Consider the following 22,380-nt stretch of genomic DNA (forward strand, 5'->3'; position numbering starts at 1 on the left):
CTGAGAATTAGTGATGGTGGAGGGCCCTGTCACCGTGGGGCAGCTACATCACACATTGCAAGGCTCAGGGAACATGTGGAAGAGGGTATGGAAAGAATGTAAGAGCCAGAAGACGGTGACATGTACAGCAAAAGGACGTCTTCCTGATGACATAATCATTGCTCCCCTTGAACTCACTCCAGTTGTGGTTGTCTGCATAAAACCTTTGCAAATTGGACCCATCAACATTTCATCATGGATAGGGGAGGGGCCCATGAGGCTCTACCCCTCCCTGAGGGACAATGGGTAGTTAATGGTTGCTGGTGGAAAGGCTGTCACTTTCTTTTGGGGTATAGCCACTGATAAGTTGCTCATGCTCCAGTAAAAAACCTCCCATTCATGTTCACACGAGAAACTCCAATTAAACACAATGGGTCATGTATATAAAGAAGACATGGATGTAGGAGGTAGACTGGATGGGAAGAAAGGTTTCAGCAGGAGAGAGAGAAGGTCATAGGGGTGGAAACAACTAAAATTTATTATATATAAGAATGAAATGGTTAAAGAATAAAAAAATGCAAAGAAGGTGAGATGGAGACCGATCGTGGGAGACACCCAATGTAATGCTAACACATTACATACACAAACACATACACAAACAAAGGTGAGAGAGAGGCCAAAGCCATGTTACATTAATACCAAATAGAGGAAAAGGAAGGTCCAGAAGTGGTCTTTACCCAATGCAGTAAATATCAGGAGGATTTGGATCACAGTTCAGCCAAGGTTCTAAGCTGCTATCTGGAGACTGGCCATTCACATTCCAAGTTCCAACAAAAAATCTAATACAGTACAACAAAAATTAATTTGAAAACAAAGATAAAGCATTAACAAACATAAGACTACTTTTAACATTTCTATGAAAGGGTATATTGATCAACATAACGCTTCAAAGTGTTTTGCCAGCTACATAAGAAAAATTTTGCTCATAGAATACAAAGCCCTGGGTTTATTTTCTCTACATTTTACATCAAGTGAATCACCAAAAAGGAGCTAGGTCTGTATTTTAAACAGACACACTTAAATCTCTTGACAAATGTCCACTCAAACTTTATCCACATTCATTAAGGGAGAGCTTTAGGTTAGAATGGAAAGAGCTGTTTTTGCACTGGAGACAGGCAAATAAGGACAACTGTTCTGTAAGGAGCTATAGCTAAACTGAAAAAAACCTCCCTTCTTGAGGATCATGAGGATAACTCTTTGGAAAATTTTGATGAGGCAGATAGTACACTAAGCAGAAAGGCAGAAGGGATGACTCATGACTGTCCTAATTGTTCACATATAAGTGCTGTATAGAATAGGAGGAACTGCAGTTGTGACTGGATTTGAGGAAATGACGCATGTTAGGCTAGAAGACGGGACTGGAGTCTTGGATTAGAAAGGCATATTCTGCCCATGAATAGCACACTGAGGATACATGCCATACCCCATCACCTCTCCTTTATACCACATATACCAGGGTCCAGAAAATGAGATGTTAATGAGCCAAGGTGAGATGAAAACTAATAGGAAAGGATTCAGGATAGATCTTCCAATCAAGATGACTGGGTGAAACTTTAGTTAATTTATCAAAGCAGTAAATACATGGCAGTAATGGTGGACTTTAGTTTTCCAGTACTGGCTGGACAAAGATTCAGTAGGCCAGATGAGACACATACTTGTTCATAGAAGGCGTGAGAGGACAATTTTCTATTATATGTGAGTTTGATTTGTTCCTCTAAGTGTGGGTAGAAATATTAGTAGACATGGTATTATTAGCAGTTAGGAAATTAAAAGTATTGCTTGATCTTAGATATATATGTTTTTGGCCAGCAGAGACAGAAGTCTGAGTCAGATGAACATTGCCTTATAGCATGCTTTGATTCTTAATGAAGCTAATATTTTTACAAATAAAAAGACTGTTATACCTAAAGTTTTAGACTCAGCGAGTAGAAGACAGACAAACCTGAAAGACTGGAGGTTGACATAGTCTTTTTCTCGCTTTGCAAGGAGATGTTTGATGAGACCCTCTCGCTGCCCAGACTGGGTATTTGGTACAAATAGCTTCCGCATGGTGTTGGTCACTTTGGGCTGTTCTTTGTTTGAAGTTTCCTTTTCACGTAGAGGCCTAGCACATCAAGCAGGATTCAAAAGTAAAACAGGCTAACATACAAGCCTATTATAGGGGGAAGTATGCTGTGACACAGGACTTACATTCTGTTTACTGAAGCAGGTGGAGGGGGTGGTTCCCGATGAATCGCTGTGGGGTAGTTTGGTGTGTTCATTGTTTTATCTAAATTCATAGATGAAAAATTATCCTCAAATCCAAGCAGTCCTGAAGGATACAAGATTCAAAGTGAAAGTGAAGAAACAGAGATCCTCAACATAGCCAGGATAGACAAGGCTTTTATGCGCAACATCAGCAATGTTGCTAAACAGAAGGGCACCACAGTGGTCGTAATCACTTAAATTATGATAAGACTCGTATTCATCCAAGAAGCACTGATATGCTAACTGTAATGATAGAAAATTTATACTGATCTGGATTTTGAATAATGTAAGCTGACATTTACAGAAGGGATTATATATCGTTTGTCTTTCTTACATTACAATAACCTCATAAAGTATTTTTAATGAAAACTCTTCCCACACTGTAGAGAAGGAAACAGAAGTTCAGGGTTTTTGAGTCACTCAAACATGATGACATAATCTGTAAGCTTCATGTCGGTATTTTACTGACTTGATATTCAAACCTAGGCTGTCTGGCTGTGGAGTTTGTACTTTTTAACCTTTTTTTCCAGTTGGCCTGTAAAGAGCTAGTATACCATAGAGTGAAACATTGGTCCATGGTCATGGGTTTAATAAAACCACTCTATACAACCAATAAATCTGAACTAATACAATCTATCGACTCTAAAATGATCATAGCAACCAGAGATAAAAGAGTCTAATACCTGAATAAGTAGGTTTATCCTTAGTGTCTAATTTCTGATACCAGCTAGATGATTCTTTCTGTTCTGGAACAAGAAGCTGTGACTGAGCTGGAAAGACAAGATTTAGGTCAGAAACTGGGAAACTACAAACGCAAAGCTACTCATTTATTTAAACTCCCCGAGTAAATACATGGTCAGCACAATTCTGGAATGGAATGGAAGAGACTAAGGAAATACCGACACCTCTGAGTCATCTTGGGGGCAAAAGGAGGGGGATTACAGGCTGCAGGGAACTGCATGCCATGCCATCAACTTTCTTTTTAGAGCTGGGTAGACTTGTTCCTTAATCTATCCTGGGTTCATTCCTGGAGAAAAAAAAATCAGCCAACAGGGCTCAAGGGGCAGGGGGCTTTGTTAAAGGCTCCGTTACTCTGAATCAGCACATCAGTATTTTACTCCCACTGAAATAGTGGAAAGAAACTTGCTGAGTCTTGAGTTACCTTCCTGTGCTGCAAAGACTTCTGAGAGGAACTTTAAGCAGAGCTCTTCATCAGGAATTTCAAAGTGGCGTTCTCTGGTCCAGTCTCCTTGCACCCGAATTTTGCAGCCACCTTTAAAAAGAATTAAATCCACAGATACCTAGATGTGTGATACACTGCTTTATTGAGACAGTATTCTGAAATTTTTTGGTCAGTAGGAGGTCCAGATTACAAATATTCTAGACCTTCAATAAGGAGTGTACATCCAAGAGCAAGGGCTCGGTATTGCAGTGGTTGAGGGGCTGAAACAGAGAGGAAACCCTATGGGAAGTACTCACAGTATGCACAGTGCTCATGGACTGTGTCAATAAGCAGACTGATCTAGCAACAGACACTCAAGATTATAATAAGCTAACTCATAGCTTCCTATGTCCTGATCTCTCAGATGTCAGTGTAGGGATTTCTAAGTTCTAGCAAAAGATAATAAACTCATCAATCATCCTCTTCCTCTCTCCACATTGGAAATCCCCACCATTTCAAGTCCAGCTCATAAAGTATTCTAAAGCATGAAGGTAATATAGGAAGTAACATGGTTAGGTTCAGAGTAAATTCAATTTACAAGCTAACTTAAAAATAGCGGGACTGATTTAAAGTGTTCTGGAAAGATGTACTTATACCTCTAACACAAGTGAAAAATACCTCAAGTAAAAATGAGGATTTTGAATAATCTTGCAAATGCAATATAAAGATCTACTCCAAGAGTGGGTTGGTTAAGAAGAACCATTTGAGAAAGAGTAGAATTTGAAGCAAATTTACTGGGGCTGTAGAGACGGCTCAGCAGTTGAGGGCATTTGATGCTCTTGCTGATGACTTGGGTTCAATTCCCAACACCCACATGTTAAACCACAACCTTCAGTAACTTCAGTTCTAGGGGATCCAATGTCCTTTTCTAGTCTCTGCAGGCACCAAATATGCACATGGTGCAATACATACATGCATGCAAAACATCTCTAAACATTACGAACAGTAATACTTAAAAAGTAAATTTACAGCCGGGCTGTGGTGGCACACTCCTTTAATCCCAGCACTTGGCAGATCTCTTTGAGTTCAAGGCCAGCTTGGTCTATAAGAGCTAGTTCCAGGACAGGATCCAAAGCTACAGAGAAACCCTCTCTTGAAAAACCAAAAAAAAAAAAGTAAATTTACAAAGGTCTCAGAGTTCTTTAATTATTAAAACTATTATTTTTATTTTATATGTATGAGTATTTCTGCTTACATGTATGTCTGTGTTATGTGTCTGACCCTTGCAGGTCAGAAGAGGCAGTGTGTCCCTCTAGAACTGGAGTTACAGACAGTTGCGAGTTATCATGAGGATTCTGAGAATTGAACCCAGGTCCTCAGGATGGGCAGCTGAGCTATCTCTCCAGACTCAGGCTTAGACTTCTTAAGGGTACAGCATACTCTCACCTGTTTTCTTGTGCCCTAAAATTACCATCTGACTCAACTATTCAGATTTTATGATCCAGGGAGCCTATGTATTTGTTTATATTCTTATTCTAAAGGATTACACATATTGCTTTCCTGTGTTCCTAACGCTACACATTCCTTAGTCAGGAGGCAGGACACATATCCACATCATCCAATGCTTTCCAACAGTTTCAGAGTCGTCTGAAACTTAAGGGCTTCCCATATGTGCTTCAAGACTTTTCAGATTATTAGGATGGACAAAGTCCCGAGTTAGCTGGTCACTCTCCTGGTGGCAATGATAGCAGATTCAGAGCTAGAAGGCATTCAACAAATAGCTGTGGAAGAGGACTTTTCTACACTTATAAATAATAAAGAAAGGAGAAATGGAATTCATATCCTAGTTTCTTATGTTGGTAATCTAGTTCTTGCCTTTGGTTCTGTTTTTGTCTTCTTTTTAAAATCTCATTTGTTTCCATCTTCATAGGACTCAGTGATGTTTTTAAAATAAAATTACTGGTCAGAAGAATAAAAAGGATGAAAATGGAGGAATGAAAGACAACCAAGAGGGCCACAGATAAGATACTTACTGGGGGGATGCACTGCGCAGAGGAGAACAAAGGCAGGTAGACAAGTGTCATTTAGGAACAGCCTTAAAGCTACTGGGAAAAGCTTCAGGACCCGACTCCTCCATTTCTCATGTCAGTTACAATCAGAATAGGTAAAACAGAGCAATCTCTATCTGATGCAGATTTAGTACAAGAACATTTAATCCCTTTCCTACAATTCTTGAAAAACAGAATTTAGCAAATATAAAATAGACCTATTTAATGGCCAAAAGATTCCAGAAACTGTTTGAAAATTATCACCAAATGCTCTTTTACCAAAATGCTTAGAAAATATAACAAATTATTTCATGACCCAACCTTCTCTTCTCCTTTCTCCCACCCTGCCCCAATTCTCAGCCTTCTGTGGGCAGCAAATATTCCTGTATCTTTCACTTCCTCTGAACAGTCTTTGTATCGCTTGGTAGTTCTCAATCATAGTTGCATTACATTCCAGAGGTTTATTTATTTGTGTGCATGTGTGTGTACCTACACGGATGTGCACAAACAGGTGGAAGACAGAGGTTAAACTCTGTTATTAGGCCTCAGGAGCCATTCACTTTATCTTTTGAAAAACACACAGGGTCTTTCATTGACTTGGCTCCCAAGTGCTAGAATTCTAGGTACCTGTCACTACATTTGACTCTACTGGTAGTTTTAAGCAAAATACTTGCAAGGGATTTCAACATCCAACTCCATTAAAAATCAGATGCAAACACAAACTGCCTGGTTTTCAAGTGGGTTACCCCTCCACAGACTGGCTTTAATCTCCTGCTCTCAAGTGATTCTCCCTCAGTTTTTCATGTAGCTAAGACTATAGACAGGTACTATCATGCCTGGCTTAAACATGATGCAATCCAATACCACCTCCTCCATCTCCATGTCTTTCAGGAACCCGCTCTCTCCTGAGGCTCATCCAGAGGGCTGTACTGCTTTCTCTTTCTTCCTCTGTGAGAGCGCCACTCTCTATAAGACCCAGAATTCAGGATCCGATGCCTGATACATAAGACTTCACCTCCACCTTGTTTGAAAACTGGTGCAGAAAACCCAGTTAACACCTTCAACTCCTTCACCCAATGACCTTCCCATTCCACCTCAGCCACCATTTCCTCACTCCCTACAGTAACTCTCTCAATAATATCCTATATTTTCCATCATGGAAACACCATCACCTAACACACTCCAAATCAAATGTCTCACTGTGACCTACTCTTCCTCCCAATTTACCTGCTTATCTTTACTGGAATTGTTTTGGGCCTCACAGAACCTCAGCCCATTAATCCCTTCACTTTCTATCCATGGAACCCTTTTACTTCCCCTTTTCTCAAACAGATGTCATCACCATAGTCTGTTGCAAAAATCCACAATTGCCTTACCTCTGGTCTCCCACAACACCTATTTGGCTATATTCCAACCCACAAAAGTCCAACTAATTGCCTTCTCAGTACTTCCACCAGAGCAACCAGAGGAAACAAGCACCATGTACACGGATGTATTGTGCTGGCTAGATCTATGTCAACTTGGAAAGAACTACAGTCGTCTGAGGAGAAAACATTGACGGAGAAAATGCCTCCATAAGATCCGACTGGAGGCAAGCCTGCAGAGCATTTTCTTAATTAGTGATTGAAGGGGGAGCAAGCCATGAGGAACAAGCAACACCCCTCCATGGCCTCTGCAGACTCCAAGTTCCTGCCTTGTTTGAGTTCCTGTCCCGACTTCCTTCAACGATGAACAGTAACATGAAAACATAAGCCAAGTAAACCATTTTCCTTCCAAAACTTGCTTTTTGCTTATGGTGTTTCACTGAAACAATAGAAACATGAACTATGACACATATATATTCGGATTTGCTAGCATAATAAAATTTAGATCACCAACCTTTAGCCTAGAAAGCAATTGTGTCCTACAGTTAACTAGTTTCCTAATATTACCTGGAATAACCTTCACATCTTCTCATGTACTCTCAGATTGTGGACCAGCTCCTTCTCATGTCCTCCCACTCAGCAGGTTGCTTAACCTATACTTCAGAGAATGGAAGCCTACCTGTTTGTACTCATCTCTTTTACGACCCCATTCAAAGAAGATCCCTTCTATTATGATCCCAATCTGTCCTCACACATCCCCCAGTCCTCTCAGGAATCATGCTTCCTGCTATTCTTTGGGTAGATGCTCCTCATTCCAGATTTACAAAAGTACTCATCCAGTTTGTCTACTATGGATATTAGTTGTTACTGCTTTTTGAAGTGGCTCCTCCTATATGTGACTTTAAAGAAACAGACAGAATTCTTTGAACTAACACAAATTATTTTCTCATTCTATACAGCACTGTCCCAAATTTTCTGGGATCTTGTGCAAGCTCTATAGCTGGACCGTCCAGTATGGACACATCTGGCTAGTGAGCTCTTGAAAACGGATTACTGAAATGGATGGCTGAATTTTGAATTTTACTTCTAATTCATGCAATACATGTGCATCAGACAGCACTGTGTGAAACAGCACAGCTCTCGACATAATCACATTATTTATATTATCATTCACATGCTAGTGGTTTTGACTTTGCTTCTAAGTGGCCTCGGCTTGACTGTCAATTAGTCATCCACTCACACGTGTCCCAAAGAAATCTCAATTAAACATGGTTAAAACTGCATTCACTGGAACTGTAAATCCAGCCACAAACCCAGGGTTGGATCACTCAAAAGCCCCAAGGGTAAGCCTACTGCTATTACTCTGCTAAACAGACACAGTATCAACCTGCCCTCAAAGCCCTCAGTCTTTATCCAAAAGTTTGTGCAGTGGGTAGTGGTTAAGGAAGAAACTCACAGCTTGGCAAAATACAAAGTGTAAGTGTCAGTGGCAGGCTCAGCCACAAATGGGACTTCATATCACACTCCTTTCCCAAGGCTTAGGGGAAGATTGAAACAAAACTGTCTTCTTGACATGACAGACCCACACTGCACTTGAGCTGAGAGCAGCGGTGGGTATGTGCACAGCACCTGCACAAAATCAGTCAATCAACATTCTAGCATCAAGTGGAAAGGGGTTAATGAACCCTTACTCCTAACTGAAGAGCTACGGACAGCTGGTGGCTTCAAGGGGAGGGAGAGTCAGTTTTCTTTAAGGATGTGGTTACTGGTAGGTCAATGGACGACTCCATGCCCAGGAATAGGTAAAAACAATCAAAACGTATTATATAAAATTCTCAAACAAATAACAGTCTTCTCAAAGGAAAACTCATTCCACCTTCAATGTAGTTGTGCAAATGGGCATCATCATCTCAGTTCAGGTTAGAAACCCTGTATTTATCCTCGACACTTTTCTTCCTCCCACTCCCCACACCCAAGCCAATTCTTCTTGATCTTACCTCTAAATTCATCTATCAAACCTGCTCACGTCTGTCCATTTCTATCACCACCATACTCTCTAGCATATACAACCAAAGCAGTCTCCTAAGTGGTCTTTCTGCTTCCAGGCAAATGATGCTATATCAGCATAAAATCCTTAACTTCTCATTTTAAGATCTAAAAAGACAGATTCAACACTGTGGCTTACAAGATTTCACTGGATCTGGCCATAGCCTCTCTTGCCTCAGTGCTCAAGCCCTATTCTAGGCACCCTAGCCTTTCATTTCCCAGAAAGCATCAGGGTACTTTTAAATTTAGAGTCTCATGTGCCCTTGATCTGGAATACTCTTTCTCTCCTCCATTTGTTGCCTGTCTCTTAGGCCCTCTGTTCCCAATTTAAATGTTTCTTTGGTTTTTTTTTAAACATTTATTTTTTTAAGATTTATTTATTTATTATATATACAGTGTTCTGTCTGTATGTATGCTTGCTGGCTAAAAGAGGGCACCAGATCTCACTACAGATGGCTGTGAGCCACCATGTGGTTTTAAATGTCTCTTTGTAAATTCCTTGCCTAACTACAATGACCAATGAATAACTCTTCTTGTAAATTCTTTCCAATTTTTCTTTTATTTACCAAATCCACAAGCATGTAAGTGTCTAAACCTGCTGAAAGTCACTTTTCTATATTAAAATACATGAACTACCAAGAGTGTTGCTTTCTCTTGTAGTTTTAGAGCCTTGCACAGTGCATAGCACCCAAAATTACTCAAATATTTATTGAATACATGCATGAATTATAGGTATCTCTGTGGCTCTAGCAACAAAAAAATCACGGAAGGTAAAACCAAAGCAATCTGCTGTGCTCTGATGATTTTGTGGGATTTACAACCAGGTCTGACAAACAGAAGGCACTGAACAAATATTTATAGAATAATGAGTAAACTAGGTAGGGTAATAATTAAAAATTAGCATAATAGAGTTCATCTAAAGGTCATAAAGATACAAAAAAACCAAAAGGAGAAATCATATTCATCTCCATGAATAAGAGGGAGAAAATTGAATAAAATTTAGTATATATTCACAATGTTAAAGAACAGCAAAAACTTAAATACATTTATTTTGCTGTTAGTTTGGTTTTTTTGGTAAGTGACGGAGTTTTGCTATGTGACTGAGGCTGGTTTTTTTTTCTTGTTTGCAAGAATTTTATTGAAAGATCTGAATACAATGACATATTACATAGCTTGTTTTTTTCATATAATAGTAGATTTCATGTTCTATTTCTCAATGTCACCTTTACAAAATCAAATATTATTTATTTTCTTTCTAGGTAACTAGTATAATTCTTTATAATATAATTAGTATAATATGTATAATTTATACATAATATAATACATATAATTTTCTTTCAGTCAATATATTCTGATCAAACACCCAAATTTCTCCCAGATTCTCCCCATTTCCAAATCTTCCCAATTCCAGACCTTTCTTTCTCTCTTTAGAAAACAAAATAGAAAATAAGACAACAAAAAAACAGAATGTCTTTAAAAGAAGAAACAAAGAAAAAAATCACAAGAAGCACATACCCATACAACACACACACAAAAGTCATAAAAAAAAATAAAAAAATAGAAACCATAATATATAAGGAAAAGGCCAAACATAGTGATACCATTGAGTTTATTTTGTGTTGTTTATCTACTGCTGCACATGGAGCCTAGCCTTAAGTGTGGTTAATACAATCAGTGAGACTCCATTGAAGAAAACTACTTTTTCTCTTTGAAAGCAGATATCAGTTGGAGATAATTTCTCCATTAGCAATAGGAGCTTGTGTCCACTTTGCCCACCCTCATAGTTGGGAACAATTCTGGCTGAAACCTATGCAGGCCCTGTATTTCAAGTTCTTCCAGGGTTTAAATTTTACCCATCCTCCTTAACTAAAATTGGAAATCTACATTGAAAAAATTTAAATATGGTACTATAACTCCTTTCTGATTTTCTCTTATTTTTTTTCTACATAGAGACTGTACATAGGAAGATGACTAGAGGCAAGGAAAGTAGAACTTGTTGCTGGGAGTTTGCTGATGCAGTGTGCCCAGTGACTACTTGCAAGCCATAATTGCTTTCTCTGTCTTGAACTTGCTATATAGCCCTAGCCTTGAATTCATGATTATTTTACTTAAGCCTTCCAAGTATTCTGACTACTGGCACATGCCATGTCTGGTTTAAATGCAGTTTCTTACTTTTTTTTTAAGGACCAGCAAGTAATCAGGCCAGAATGTCTTTAACTGGGAAATGCCACTTGAGGCATCCTCACTGAAACCCAGACCCACACAAGGATTAACACCATTAGTTAACATTGATCCCCAAATTCTCATCGGTACAGTAAGACATGAAACACAGCAATGGCTATAGCTATGAGAAATGGGGCAGAGTAGCTATTTGAACATAATTAAGGTTATCCATCTACCAAAATGGAAAAAAATAGAAAAATACTAAAAATAAATTAGGTGAAGTGGCCAGATAAAATATCCATGATTCATTAGTTGTTCATATGCTAGTGATAAACAATCAGAAGATAACAGAACCCCCCCCCAACACCAGCAACAAATCATAATGAAATTCTTAACCTAAATATCTGATGTACATAAAGAAACCACAAAATTTTACTAAGAGTTATAAAGAGATGCATTGTGTTCCCGCAAAATGATTTAATTTTATAAACTAATTTAATAAAACTGACAAAATAGCTATGGTGAGATACTGGTTATTAGAAACAGTGTTTAAACAACCCAGCAAGGTGGAATAAGGCATTAATTCCAGCACTGAGGAGGAAAGGATCAATGTCATCCTTGACTACATAAGGAATTTGAGGCTAGCCTAGAATAGATAGAATTATTTCTCAAACAAAGAACAATAACAACAACAAAAGTATGTTTTAAATGATTTTAAATATCATAGGGAAAATGTCATGGTAAAGTGTTAAGTAAAAATCCATGATTAAAAACTGTCAATAAAGGAGCAGGGGTATAGCTCAGTCATAGAGCATATGTTTACCATGCACCAGACCTCTGGGGTCAAAGCTCATCATTAAAACTCTCTCCACAAAAACTATGTAGAAGGATTCTAATTATGTGGAAATATAATCTAAAGCAGTAGGAGATATATATATATATATATATATATACATATATATATATATATAATGTTAGCTGTAGTATAACTTCATGGTTATATAGCAATGCTCAAAGACTTTAGTTTTAATTATGTGTGTATGTTTGTGCAGATGGAAGTGCAGGTGTCTGTGGAGTCTAGAAGAGGGCATTGGATCCCCTGGAGTTGGACTTACAGGCAGTTGTGAGCCACCTTAAGTGGGTGCTGGAAACTGAACTTGGGTCCTCTGCAAGAGAGATACTGGCTCTTAATTGCTGAGCCACCTCTTCCATTCTACCCAAAAGTTTAATTTGATACTTCGAAACTTTTTGATGATCACAAATTATAATTAATTGCATTAACTTTATAACCAGAAAAACTGTTTTCAAGATGTTTACTACTGGTATCTAAACAATACATATTTACACCAAAATCAGTCTTGCCCATTAAGAAAGGGTTCTATTTTCTAGGGGTTGAACTCAGAACATCAGTCTTGTACAGCAAGTGCTTTTACTCACTGAGACTTCTCCCTGACCCTATTAACAACAACAACAACAACACCTCAGGTTTGGAAACAGGGAGAGTTCCATGTAGCCCAGGCTAGCTTGGAATCACTATGTAACCAAGGATAGACTTGAATTCCTCATCCTCCTTCCTGCACTTCAATCATTGAGGTTACAGATGGACGCCACTATCCCCAGTTTATGTCGTGCTGGGATGGAACCAGGACATTTTGTATGCTAGGCAAACACTCTATCAACTGAGCTACATCTCCAACCTGGTGCTGCTTTTTGTCTTGTCTAGTCAAAATAAAACACAGATTCTGAGTTACTTTCTCTCTTGGATACCTGCAACGGAAACTAGCAGCTAGTTTTACATAGCATGTTAGGACCAGCCTTTAAGACTTCCATATTCGACGATTAAAGAAAAGAATAATAAACCCAAACCAGAAAACCATCCAGTACAAATTAGTAGGGCCAAGGGCAGAGACCATCTCCAAACAAAATTAATGTGCAACCAACCTGTAGCCTCAAGCTAAATGGCAAGTTCTGCTTATCCAAGGACTCAAGCAAGAGATAAGGCAAACTATCTGATTTCAATTCGTGTGGTCAGATACACTTTCCATAGCAACCACACAGTAGTCACAGTAGCAATCAAGTGCCCATTTTCTCCTCTCCAGAGCACAGCACAATTAGATGATAAAGAACATCTTGCATAGAAAGTCAGTGATTTGCATCAAACTGATAAAAATAAAAGCACAGAAACAGCGAAAAGAAGACCATGTTCCCTCTGATGAATCGAGGAAAAGAGAATGCTTGAACAAGTAATTTCATGGACTTTAAGCCTTTCAACATAATATAAGGAATAGGTGAAAACATCGTGAGCTTACACAAAAACATCAAGAGAAGGTGGGAGAAAAGTCTACAGTATAATAGCAGTCAAAAGATTCAGCCACAAAGAAAAATAGAGTCGTGACTTTTGCAGGAAAATAGGTGTAACAAATTACAATGACGATATTAAACAACGTGTCTCAGACTCAGAAAAACAAATACTGCATGTTTTCCCTCACACGCAGAGCCTAAATTTTAATATGTATCCAGGTGCATCTGTGTGGTGGGTATGGGCTAGAAGTCTGGAAAGGGGATCATGAGGGAGGAAAAGGTCTTATCCTAAGGGAATGTTGGGGAGAAGAAAACAGGGTCAAAGAATATATGTGACATGCAGGCAGAAGGAGGACCAATGAGGTGAAGAAAGGATTTAGGAGGAAAGAGGTAGGCTGCTGTGGGAAGAAAATCAATAAAGCCAAAGTGTGTTCGAAAATGCCGTGATGACATCTATTACTTTGTATGCTAACAACAATAACAACAAAAGAAAAGGCAACTAATGACTATCCAGAGAGGAAGAATCAGCCTTACCCAGGGATGAGCCCCTAATTTGTTATTCAATACTCTGAAGCCATATACACACAAATAACAGAAACTTATTTAGCAGGTTGTATTTATATATTTATGCATACATGAATGCACACACATATGTAACTAATAATAATAATAATGAAGTTATCAATTTGAAAGTGGGGGGACATGGAAGAAACTGGAAGGAGGGGACTTTAGAGGGGCTGGGGGAAGGATAGGGAAGAAGGAAAAGAATGTAATTATATTTTTCTTTTAAATACACACACACACACACACACACACACAAAAAGCTAATATGGCTGGGTAGATAGCTTTATCAGTAAGGTGTTTGGCATTTAAGCATGAGGACCTGAGTTTGATCTTCAGAACCTATGTAAGAAAGCTCGAAATAGTGGAGCATATTTGTAATCTGTGCTGGGGAAGCAAAAATAGGTAAACTCCTAGTGCTTACTGGCCAACCAGCCAAGCTTAATTGGGGAACGCCAAGCTGGTGAATCCCTGTCTCAAAAACAAAGGTGAACAACACCTAAAAATGCTACTTATTGTTACTGACCCAAGGCCTCGACACAAATGCACAGATGTGTACATGTACACACACACTGCATGCTTATCTGCATATGTACTAACATAAACACACACACACACAAACGTGATCTGGAAACCTCAAGTGTTTAAGCATTTTCCTAGCTCTTTATAATCAATCAGTTCCACAGCGGTGATGCGATTGGTAGTGACAATAATTTGCAGCTTCAGGTGGCTTAAAGCTCCTCAGCAGAAGAGCTGATCACATTTCAGGTTTTTAAAGATTCTTAGCAGCTATCTGTGTTTTCTCAGGCTCAGATGGAATGGCTTTGAGAGATGAGGATAATTTGTAGGGCAGCATTAAGAAAATGGTGACCACAAAATGAGATGGCTAAATACAAGCAAGATGCACCCCTGAGAATTTTTTTTTCTCTCTCTCTCTGTCTCTCTCTCTCATTTTCTCTCTCTCTCTCTGTGTTTGTTTTTGATTTTCGAGACAGGGTTTCTCCCTGTAGCTTTGGAGCCTGTCCTGGAACTCGCTCTGTAGACCAGGGTGGCCTCAAACTCATAGAGTTCTGTCTGCCTCTGCCCCCTGAGTGCTGGGATTAAAGGTGTGTACCACTACCATGTGGCCCCCAAAAGTTTCTTAAATATAGAGTGATAAAGTCAATATTTGTAAAATGAAAATCAACTCCATTCAGAAAGATACTCACTGTTTGAAGCAATATCAATCAAAAGAGTTTCCTCTGCTTCTGCGGGGAGGAGAAAAACACAATGGAATCAGAGAGGAGAACACTACTCATTACCACTAAAGCACTATTTCATAACTAAACAATCACTCAGTCACCCCTCCCGAGTCTCAGAATACATTAAAAAATTCTTTGACTGCTTTTGTTTGGAATATTTTTTAAAATAATTTTTATAGCCCCAGGTTATAAAGACTATGTACAATTCAACTTAAAAAGATGAGTTGATCAAGGACCCAACTGGAACTCCTCAAAGAAAATCAAGGGATGGTGAATTAATAGAAGGGAACATGAAAACATGTTTATGCAAGTGAAGGCCAGTTTAGCTCTCTGTGTTCTTTCAATCTTATAGGAAGCCAGAGAAAAGTGACTAAAAGCCTCAGAGAATTCTTCTCACAGAATTATTCTCTCAACTCAGACATAGTCTCTGAAAATTTGTCAATGATCTCATCTCTGCTTTTGCCCTGTTGAAGAGTAGAGCATACTTAAAAGTTTTTTTCTCTTAGGCTTTAGTGAATATCTGTGTGTCTAAAAGATATCATATCCAATAAGAAGTTTCAGACACAATGCCATCTTAATTGGAGCATGATTCACATGAGACATGATGACCCAGACAGATGAATAAAGAAGATCCAGTGTATAACACACAGTGGAATACTGTTTAAGGACAGAGAGAATGAAATTCAGACCTTTTGGCCACTGGATGGAACCGGAGGACATTACGTTAAGTGAAATAAACCATCACAGAAGGATAAATATTGCATATTTTCACTTACACATGGAAGCTAAAATATGATCTCGTAGAAGCATAGAGTAGGACTAGAGACTGGGGTCAAGTAGTGGGTAAAGGGATCCAGAGAGAGTAAATATGGGATAGCAAAGTACAGTTAGATAGGAGGACTAAGGTCTAGTATTCTACAGCATAGCAGGGTAATAACAGTAGATCACACATTTCTACAGATCTTAGAAAAACTAGATGTCTTTGACAGTTCCTAATACAATGAAATGCTATTATTTCAATTTGATCATTGCATATTTCAGATTGTTACACTGTGCTCCCTAATATGCACAAGTATTATGTGTCAATGAGAGCAGGGAGAGAAGATAGCACAAGCTGTTTGCAAGTTTAGAGTTCTCTTTTCTCTCGTTGGTTTTCCTGGACTTCCTTTTTTTGCCTAGACTATCTGACTTCCCTAGATTTGAGCACAGGCTACTGTCTCACAGCTGACACTTGGTTCTGAGCTGGAATCAACCACGACCTCTGTTGATCAGATGGGAAGCCGCACACTTTTCCAGCTCCCTCACTGCACTCAATTCAACACCAGGTTCTACTATTCAGGTGCAAAGAGCAGTGATTAGTAAGGCACAAAGTTGTTCAATAGCAGAGTGTAGTCCCCCTGCTCTCCATTGCAGGTTGACGTAAGTAGGAAATAAAGACGCAATGCTCTGCAATGCCCTTTAGTTCCACAAAACTCTGAGTGACTAGTTTCCCAAATAGATATGCAAGTCAGGAAATGGAAAGGAAGTGAAAACTCAAGGGCATATCATTTCAATTTGTCATGGGGGGAAATGGCATACATCTTCCACTGCAATACAGCAACTGGCCATCTACTTCTTACTAAAAATAATGGAAATGAGACCCTAGGGGTAGTAGGAAAGGCCCAAATCATGCTCGGACACCAAAACCTTTGGCTCTTTTGTGAGTGTAGCAACCCTATTACAGCATGTAGGAGCCTTGTTTACAATGTCTCCGGCGCAGGGCAGGTTCAACAACTGGCTTGCTTTTCGACACACCTTAGACGCTACTGCTGTATGTATTTCAATTTACTCCCCCCTCTTTCTCTTGCTCCTTTCCCCTATCTTCTCCTCTCCTTGTTCCTTTTGCTTTTTGTTGTTGTTGTTGCAGGCAGGGTCTCCCTACATGGCCAAGTCTAGCCTGGAACTCTTCCTTGGCCTCTAATTTGCAACCCTCCTGCTTTAGCCTCCTTCTGGGATATAGGTATGAGCCACTATGGCCAGCTGAGTATTTTTGAGTTCTTAATCACACTGTGTTTTCTTTTCAGCGCACTGTTTTAAAAGTCATACACACTGACTACATTCACTTACAGGGATAAGTCCTGAACAAGTAATAAATATGCAGGGAGATTTATGTGCAGAGATGTTTGCCCCATTCCTATTTATACCAGTGAACAGTAGTCCAAATGTCAACCAGAGGGAATAATTAGATTATGAGCTATCCATAAAATGGAACAGCGTATAGCCATTGACAGCATGGGACAACACTCGTAATATAGTAGCAAGTGAATGAGAGAAAAATGTTGTATAGGATGAATCCTGCTTAATGATGTGTTGTGTGCACAGAGAAAAAAATAGATATTAGGTATCTCTAAAGGACGCTTTAGGTGACTTATTTTCTTCGTGCATTGCTGCTCTTTCCAACCCTTTTACAGAATGCATGTTACTGTTGTGAAAAGATCAAAGTTCAATGTAGAAAGCACCTGAGCAAGGTGGGACTCAAGCTCTCAAGATCCTCCACTGGGTACAGAATGCTTCTCCCTGAAAGAAGCACTGGACCTTTGGGAGGCATAAGACATTTGTTCTCTAGTAACCTGCTTCCTTTCTAGAGCAATGGGAAGTTACAGAAGCAATACCTCCTACACAGCTCTCCCAGCTTTTGAGTTTCGTTGCAGAAAACGAACCAAGATTTTTCTATGTTCAGTCCTCAAATGTGAGGGTAGAAAGCCAAGTGTTCCCTCCCCAGAGTTATGATTCACCAATGTCAAGGCTTGAGAATCGATAGAACTGAGTATGAGGCATGACAGTCAAGATACCTCATGTTGCCAAGGTGACTTAAATCCAAAGTGCCGAATATGGGAATCCTTTACAATGGACAGAACGTTGGTTAAGCCCAAGGTCGTCATTTAAATCCACATATATGTCAGTCGGCATAAAAGATTAGTTATACATATCTCCAACCCTACTCAGTGAAGCAGGTGCTAAATACATTCAGCATTTTAAACATAACACTTATCTTTTCAATGGCCGGTTAGAAGTGTTAACTTTTTCTGCGAAGAGTAATATATTTCATTTTACATGCAGTGACAAATTTGAATATGTATGGCATTATACACTGCATTAATGACCAAGGCAAAGCCTTATAAAATTAGCTAAGTCATTAAAGCAAGTACCTTGAACACATTTGAAGTGGCTATTTATAGGAACGATATCTTGAACATGCTGCTCCTTCCCATGCAACTGGATTATTAACCTAGAAGACAGAAGAATGTATTAATGAATAGTTACTGAAAATGCCAAATCTTTAGCAACAAAACACCTTGCTGTCTTGCTACACAAAAATTGTATATGTTTATTGGACTTGTTGGATTTAGTCCATTCGATCTGAGTATCATAATTAGTAAATGCTGCTCAAGGGCTAAGAGTGGTGATCAATATCTGAACATTCAAACTGGCTTACATGCATAAAGAATGTATATGTTTATGTCTTAAAAACAGTCTTAAGAGCATGCATCCCAAGTTACACAAGTTCATTGTATAAACATCAGACTGGAGAACCTATAACTTTAAGGGAACTCACTGATGGCAGGGACCATGGCTATCTTTTTGGTCATAGTATTTCTAGTGCTTAGGTTAGAGACTGGCATATCACAGACACTCAGGTGCACTGAATCAATGAACCAGACAACCTGGTCTTTAGTTTTTCCCGTTCGGATTCATGTCTTTGACCAAAGAAGGGTTCTTTCTCTTTCGCACATGCATGTAGGTTGCTGGAAGAATAAGAAGAATTATTCCTGGACCAGTAAAATAACAGCAAAGAGGTAGCCCACACCATAAGTGGGTTGCCTTCACCCCCTTTGTGTATGTTCTCTGGTTTCTAACTTCAGGCTGGTATTTTTTTTTTTTTTGCAAGCACGAATGAATTTGGCTTCCAAGTATGAAGTGCAAGACTTCTAAATTCATGTATTCTTACTCCTTACATTGTTGAGGCAGGGTTTTACTGCAGTTCAGGCTGGCCTATAACCCAGTATATAGCTCAGGCTGATCTCAAACCCATGATCTTTCTGCTCAGCCTCCAACGTTGCAGGGACTGTAGATGCATGCCACCACGTTGGGCTCACTTTTTAAAAATCACTTATTCTGAGTGGCACAGAATCCAAGTATAACCTAATTAGGAAACAGCTGTTCTAAACATCAACTGCTTCCTTCATCAAGCACTCTTCAGTTTTGTTCAAGAATATCTCTTTTCTTCCTGAGCCCCACTTCAAATCCGCTCTCTTCTGTGAAGCCTTTTCTAAACAGTTCCAAGCAGAACCAGCAATCTTCTCCCCCTAGCCTGGCCTTCCAACAGAACACTTAAACAGCAGTTACATTAATTTCCCCTCGAGTGGAGCTCCTTCAGAGCAATGACCCTATTCAGATCGGTCTACAGTCTAGCAGATACTCAATCACTACTGGTTAAATAGGTGAACAACTTTAATTACACTATAAGCAGAGGTTAATTTCCAAATGAAACTCCCTGAAGAAATAAATATTTTTAACATTTCATTGTTTTCCCTGAAAAACCCTATATGTTTATTTTTCATTTTGGTCTCTCAAGCGAAGCTCTTCCATATTCAGAACCACAGAGCTAAATGTGGAGCTAGGCTTCAAGTCCTAAGACAGAAAAAGTCCAAAAGTAAAAAGTTCTGGACACCTAGGTCAGAGAAGACATTAAGAGGAAAAAAAACCTTTGAGGCGTACAGATGGTATTATAGTTTTAGCTGTCTGCAGTGAATGTCTTCAAAAAGAAATTTCACAGCCACACCTTTAATCCCAGCACTTGGGGAAACAGACAGGCAGATCTCTGAGTTCAAGACCAGCCTGGTCTACAGAATGAGTTCCAGGACAGCCCAGGGTTACAGAGATACCCTGTCTAGAAAACAAAACAAACCTTTTCTCTGTGAATTCTGGATTATACTGCATAGGTTTAGATCTCAGCTATGCAATGTTATAACTGAACAAGGAACCTAGTCTCCCTTTCTCTATCTATAAAGGGCATGATAAGCACTTAGAGCTACCATCAAGTCACCATGCAGTAGTAGTTGCTATACCCTTAGCATTTATATGCACTCACACCACAGGGATTTGATTTCTCTGTGGGGAAATAGTCAAGAGTACTCCCCTTGCCAAGTTTAAAAGCTTTTCTAGTACAAGAGATTAGACAAGACAAATTCCTTATCCTAAGACCAGCTACGGGCTCTCATTTTAGAGTTCTAAACCCACTAAACAGGGGGTTAGATTCCTGTGTTGTGGTCATTACAATGATGTAGCTATTCCACTTGATTCTTATAACTTTGGCTCTTTTTTTTTTAACTGAAGAGGAAACCAAGAGACATAGAATCTACTGGTTTGTGCAGGTTATACTACTTCATACTGTTTCCACCTTTCGACATGATCGCGAAATCAAACCTTTCAATTCACTGTTCCATTGAATGCACTCTTATTAAACTACTCTTCCTGGATTTTTATAAAGTCTAGGGAAAATAATATGAATGTCTCACATCAGCACAACCGAGCAAGCAGGATCTAGGAAAGAGCTACTTCAAAGACCTAGCTGAAATCAGTTACAGTGTCACCTGTAGCCTCAAGGCAAGGCTTATGGTACTTTTCTTCTGTGTGCAGCTAGAGACAGAGGATTAAAAAGTAGGGCCCAAGACAAACGGATTTTCATGCAGAATCTAATGTTAAGAGATGTTCAGATTTAAGTGCTCAACAATTGTTAAACGGGGAGAAAAATTGATTCCCAGAAACCAGTGAATCAAGGGTAGTACCTTCCACACTAACAGGGATAGGGTATTGTGATGTATAATGGTAACCATGGAAACTTTAGATGAAGCATTAGTGGCAAGGGGGCAAGGTTAGCAGCTGTGCACGAAAGCTTATCTAAATAATCTTTTGCTCAATCAGTCAACAGTATTTACTGAGCCCCTATCATCCAAGGAAGTGACTTGCACTGATAAAACATCAAATATCGCTTTATTTCTGTACATTTCATTAGCTTTTCTTTCCAACAGTCCAGTCCAGCGAGAGAGTTACTGCCCTACGCCAACAAATTAGTGAATTAATGAATATGCCTTCAAGCAAATGGAAAAAGAGGATCCAGGGACTGGAAGAGCCAGTCGAATGGGGAAAAGACAAGTCTGGAACATTAACAGTAGAGCATTTCCATAGCACTTTTACTTTGTAAACCACTTTTACACTTATGATTCCCCCAGTTAAACCTCCAAAAGTTCTAAGACAGTTTATGCTTTTATTCAATGTAAAAGGAAAGAAACCAAGACTCAGAAAACCTTATTAACTTGGTTACACAACACATGTCAGTTACAGGGTGCAGGAACTAAAGAACCCAGGCTTCCTGCTTCCCTGTCCATTGTGCCCTTCCACTGAGCCACAGGGCCTGGAGTTATCTAGCAACTTAGAAGTTGGTGATGGAAGGCCTCTGCTCAGGAAGCGCTCACTGCACACCTGGCTGTGAACCTGTTGCCCGCTTGGCCAAGGGGGCTGGCTCCTTGCGGTTTCGGACTCAGGGAGGTTTATGGAAGAAGGCGCTCTCCTCCGTGGAAGTCAGGTGGTTACTTACTCATATTGCCCGTTCCTCTGGGCTAGGGTCAGGGCGCAGGGATCCCGGAGGGGACCCTTCATCTCCAAACCCTCCACCATATGCAGGCACTGGTCAAGGGTCTCTCCCTTTTTTTTTTTTTTTTCAAACTCAGCCAAGGAGGGGTGACACGGGGTCGGGCACACACCAGCCGCCCTCCTAGGTTCCCCCAGTGTCCCCTCCCGAGCCGGCCCCCTTTCCCTGCTCTGCTCAGCCCCAGGACTTACACGTGCGGCACCCAGGCTCGCGCCCCCCCGCCCCCGTGGCCTCCCTTCCCCTTCCCCCTCTCTCAGACGGATACGGCCAGGGGCTGAGCTCCGATCGGGAGCTGCGGCTCCATCAGGGCGGCCTCCAGGCTCTGCGGGGCTGCGGACTGCCAGCGGATTCCACGACACCGCCTCCTGCGGCCTGCCGCCCACCCGCCTCGGCTAGGCGGACAGAAAGGGCTCGGGCGCCAACGGGCGCTGGGAAGCCCGAGAGCCCGGGAGCCTGGGAGGCAGCCGGGGAGCTGGGGAGCTGGGGAGCTGGGAGGAGAGTGTCTGACCCGAGAGAG

At 40.1% G+C, this 22,380-nt stretch overlaps 1 protein-coding gene across 2 annotated transcripts in view; it reads right to left on the reverse strand.

Moving 5' to 3' along the window:
• The window catches only part of Ocrl (OCRL inositol polyphosphate-5-phosphatase), a 55,016-nt gene extending 33,058 nt beyond the window's left edge, over window positions 1-21,958 (reverse strand). For both annotated transcript variants that reach the window (XM_075957274.1, XM_075957273.1), the window contains exons 1-8: window positions 21,810-21,958; window positions 18,361-18,440; window positions 15,140-15,178; window positions 3,449-3,559; window positions 2,970-3,056; window positions 2,230-2,350; window positions 1,982-2,143; window positions 717-818 (exon numbers count right to left, since the gene is read on the reverse strand). In XM_075957274.1, coding sequence (XP_075813389.1) covers window positions 717-818; window positions 1,982-2,143; window positions 2,230-2,350; window positions 2,970-3,056; window positions 3,449-3,559; window positions 15,140-15,178; window positions 18,361-18,440; window positions 21,810-21,889 — 782 coding nt within the window. In that variant the 5' untranslated portion in view covers window positions 21,890-21,958. The remainder of the gene's footprint in view (window positions 1-716; window positions 819-1,981; window positions 2,144-2,229; window positions 2,351-2,969; window positions 3,057-3,448; window positions 3,560-15,139; window positions 15,179-18,360; window positions 18,441-21,809) is intronic.
• Between the last annotated feature and the right edge of the window lie 422 nt (window positions 21,959-22,380).

The sequence above is a fragment of the Microtus pennsylvanicus genome, chromosome X (assembly GCF_037038515.1).
Source record: "Microtus pennsylvanicus isolate mMicPen1 chromosome X, mMicPen1.hap1, whole genome shotgun sequence".
NCBI classification, from domain to species: domain Eukaryota; kingdom Metazoa; phylum Chordata; class Mammalia; order Rodentia; family Cricetidae; genus Microtus; species Microtus pennsylvanicus.